Consider the following 4,676-nt stretch of genomic DNA (forward strand, 5'->3'; position numbering starts at 1 on the left):
AACTCCTGGGTTATCCCAACAGGTTCAAACTCAGATGAGAAAGGTTCTCTTCCCCACGTGCAGAACTCAAACATCCTCCTCCTGTAACTTGATGAGCTTGAGCTGAATTCAAAAACTTAGAATAGGAAGCTCATTCTGTGTTGTTGATGCATATCATCCTCTAAAGCTAATAATACTAATCCGGTTAAAATATTCCAATCTTCCTAAATACGTTTGAATAAAGCAGCAGGTAAGCATTAAGGACCAGCATACGCACACCACCATCATCATTGGATTATTAGAGAATGTATCGCCAATGTTCCAAAACTACTTATATTGATCAACAGCCATCAACACTCCATCACCGAAAAACAATGCAACATAAACAACCTTCATGTTCATCAATTATAAAATATTTTTTTAACAGGCAGTGCCAATATCACATTGTGTGGTGGTGTCATAAATGATATGCAGCATACTGAAACTTTAGTTGATACAGGTAATAAATTACACTGGTATTCTTCAACATTATTCCGCCATCTCTTTCAACTTAGTTGAATGGTTTAAAAAACCAAAAAGTAGAAGTTTCATCATCAAGATACTTCAAGAGAGAATACAGTTGGTTAGCTTAGGTTGACAACCAAAGCAGTGCATAACACACCCCAAGCTTTCCAAATATCAATCCTGAATGGTAAAAACAATACATATCCGAAAACCTGGAATTACTTCCTTCCTCTGTTAAACCTCTGCAGTTGATAATTGATACTTCCCCAAGACTTTCTGTTCTTTTTACTCTGAAAAAACAAAATTGAAGTGATTTTTTTTCGCACTACTTAATTTTAATGTTAAAAGGTAAAAGCAACTAAAAGTGTAAACCTGAAAAAGTTAGATGGCAACAAAAGATGCTAGTTTTAATCAAACTATGTTCATGTTACCTGAGAATCCATACAGGCATTTAATAGCTCCTTCTGACGAGCACAGGCTTCCATGTCGCTGTGGTTTGCAGCCATACAATTGAGCAACATTGCCATTTCCTTCATGCAAGGCTTATGAAGTGAACCAAATCTCTTGGGGTTGATAAAAAGCGTACCAGCTTTCCGACCCATTATCCTTCAACTTCACATATATCCAGGAAAATGTAAATTTCCTTCTCAATTGATACAGATAAATCAACATGTAATAAGAACCCATAATTGAAAACTTTGTTTATTAAAAATAAATTACACATGAAGAACAGTTATAAATGAACGGTCAACACAACAATCTAATGCAGTTGGTCATTTTGATCACCAAAACAACTTAAAATACTGCAGTAGTGCCTTGTGCTTAATGCTATTATTACAAAGCATAAGACACGAACGCGGAGCATCATGATGTTCTTTTGCGAATCATGTTAATAAACAAAGTAACAAACCATAGACCTCTAAATTCTCCTCAGCATGTTTGGTTGAGAAGATAGGGGAGGATGAGAGAAGATGAAATTAACATGAGAGGAGAAATAATTTTAAATAATGGTTGACCCACTTTAGTGTTTTTCATTTATTTGTGTATGTGTACTCTTTTCTCTTCCAAATTGCAAATAAGTAACAAATAACTAATGCAAAAGGCAATGCAAGGGCAATTTGCTGTTGAGATTTGCATTTCAAATTTCCAAACAACACCGTACCAAATCCCCTGCTCATAAACACACTTCGCCCTTAGCTCTCACCTTATTAGTATTGTTACATTAGATCCTACTCAACCTAATTTCTACTTCATTTTTATGTCAAATTTAACTCTCATTTTTTGTTGTTGTTCAAAAGGTCCAGAACTAACTATTATACATTATAGCAAATAAAGGAACTATTCACACCTGAGAGATTGGCCATACATACTTAGGTAGAGTATCGGCAGAAGAAGAATGAGGTACACCTGTACTAATACATTAGCATCGGAAGAAATGGAGTGAATTTGTTGATACCAAGGACTAGACCACTGTGTTGAGTTGAGAAGCTTTACGTGAATTCTTTTCAGCCGTTGGTGGGGACCATCGAGTATTGGGGGCGTTAATACCCTTTATGAATATATACTCATAATATATTAATTCCCTTTAGTATGTTAGGCTCATGCTGGAAGTGGTGGTAAAACCCAACCATGTGATAAATTAATTTGACGCGTCCTTGAAAGGTAGGGCATTCTGTAGATCTGAGAACTTTAATTTGTCGATTCTGTCCACATGATCACACATTTTTTTCACTAACTGAAGGCCTTAAAGGTCAAAAGAATTGACAAGTTGGGGTTTTGGAGGAAGCCAAAACTGATTTGAATACAATGCTCTAAAATGATGAAGATAATGAGACTATGTTGGCTGGGTGCGTGCAAACTGGGACTTTGAATAATGTTTGTACATAGCCACTACAAACTTTAGTTCTTTAATAGGAACTTTAACAATATCATTTTTCTATTAGACCATGTATTATCATCATGTTGATTCACCTATCTCTTTGAACCGAGTCTGTGTTATCGATATTCAGTATGGATTTGACTGGGAGGAAAATAAAGTAACATGATCAACAAATCTATATATGTACGGAATATGTAGTAGAATTCAAATATGAAAATAAGGAAGCATTCAGTAAGAATCTAAGTCATTTTCTGCATTATAACAAGAAGATGCTTGTTCTGTTTCTGGATAGTATTTAATCTATGCATTTTTAAAAACGACCTTTAATCGTGTATGCTTCTAAACTCTGTACCAAAATACCAACTTCTTGACCTTGTATTTCTGTTCCACGCTTCTAATTTTCTCTGTGTTGGTCCTGCTCTAAAATCAATGTTTTTCAAAACCGGACTTCCTCTCTATCTCTTTCTCCTGAATCAGGGTTATGTAAATCGCGATTCATCACGAGTTTACATTCCCACACCCTCGAACCTAATCAATTTTGCACGTAGAATCGTTTTTCAGTACGACAAAATCGCTCATGAGTTTAGAGTCGATTCAGCGAGTTCTGTTGGACACTAGCAAAAAGAAAAAAAAGACCGACACTGGATTTGTTTGTTCCTAGCTAAAGATTTATGCAGAACGCACCTGGTTAACAATTCCGTGGTTCAATGGTTCTCTTTCTTTCCGTTTTGGGTGTTGGTGTTGCTTTTCCTATCCCTCGAACAGACCTGTGGTGTCTTTCTCAGCCACATTCACCTTTCGGTTCTCCCTCCGATCTCACTGCATACTACTGCTTTGGGTAATTAGGGTTTTAGTGGTTTTCTCACTCCTCTTGTTATTCGCTATTGCCTATTGCTTCCTACACTCACAATTGCTAAATCTACCCACAATACTAGTAAAAGACTTTTCTCATAAATATTATTAGAATATTTTATAACGTATTTTTTCAAACACTTATTTCGTCATTAACTATTTTTCTGTGAATCTTGGTATTTTTCATTTAATTAATAAATTCCATTTATAATTTTTTGTTATTTAAAGTGAAAATCATTTTAATTAAAACGACTCATTTTAATAATGTAAGTATTAGAAAAAAATAATGTGGATTAAAATATGGTTAACTAGAAAATTCATGTTAAAGCACGTGGTTGAAGGAAGAAATTAAAGAGGAGAAAGTGGAGGAGAACGGGGAAAGTCGAAAATTAAATACTTAAGTGCTAATATATTTTATTGAGAGGAGAAAATTTGTAAAATGTATACTTTTGTTATAAAATCTTTCCAGAAAAATTATTGGACACTTACATATCCATATTTGAAAGGTATCTCTACCCTTATACAATTTGACACAAATGTTATTTTTAATAAGATAATTTTATTTTTATTAAATTGAGACAGTTTCGTTACTTATTAAAATAAGTAATTACAAAATCTCCTAAACCAAAAACTAAGAGATAGCCTTCAATTAAAAAACAACACAAATACAAATGTTGAAGCGCATGAACTTCATTACTGTAAATAAATTGTTCTGTGTATTGAAATCGAAGCATAAGAGATTTTTTCATACTGTCCTACAGCAAACATATGCACGTGTTATATTATTATTATTATTATTATTTTATGATAACTAGTTTTAAATCCATGTTTATGCGAGGATAGCTGTTAGTTTGTGTGTTTTTTTAAAAAAAAATAGAGATTAAGAAAATAGTAATAAATATTTTTAAGTTTATAATTAAGTTTTAAATAAAATCAACCTTAACAATAATTTATATATTTAAAAAGTTAATATGTTTATACTAATATAAATAGTAGACTTTGTAAAAATATAAAAGATAAAACATGTGCAAAAATACATTAGATTATTTAAAAGTATAAAAGATATACAAAAATATGTAGAGTTAACTCAAAATACAAATAAGTATATAATGTGTATTATTAGACTTATATAATTAATGCATTAAAAAATTTGTTTAATATGTGTGGTTAGACTTGTCTAATGAGTATATGGACACTTGTCTAGTATGAACTGTTAGACTTGTCTAATTATTATATGATAAACTTGTGTAATATATATTACAAGACTCATATAATCATAGAATGGATAGAGTCATATAATATGTACTAGTAGATTCATCTAACGTATATTCTTATATTGGTCTAATTAGTGTATGGACAAACTCGTCTAATGTGTTGCAAGACTCGTCTGATCAATATATAAACATACTCGTCTAATGTATATTTTTAGACTCATCTAATCGATGTATAAAATGATTCGTCT

The 4,676-nt window shown here is 32.3% G+C and overlaps 1 protein-coding gene across 1 annotated transcript; it reads right to left on the minus strand.

Annotated features, from left to right (window-relative positions):
- Positions 1 to 361: 361 nt before the first annotated feature.
- LOC124822762 (uncharacterized) lies at positions 362 to 3,244 on the minus strand. Its single transcript, XM_047294812.2, has 3 exons — positions 3,047 to 3,244; positions 915 to 1,095; positions 362 to 773 (listed from the first exon to the last, which is right to left on the minus strand). The coding sequence occupies exons 2-3, from the start codon at positions 1,083 to 1,085 to the stop codon at positions 702 to 704; spliced, it is 243 nt and encodes an 80-aa protein (XP_047150768.1). The 5' UTR covers positions 1,086 to 1,095; positions 3,047 to 3,244; the 3' UTR covers positions 362 to 701.
- Between the last annotated feature and the right edge of the window lie 1,432 nt (positions 3,245 to 4,676).

The sequence above is a fragment of the Vigna umbellata genome, chromosome 1 (genome assembly GCF_029865625.1).
Source record: "Vigna umbellata cultivar VRB3 chromosome 1, Vumbellata_1.0, whole genome shotgun sequence".
In the NCBI taxonomy this organism is placed as follows: Eukaryota; Viridiplantae; Streptophyta; class Magnoliopsida; order Fabales; family Fabaceae; genus Vigna; species Vigna umbellata.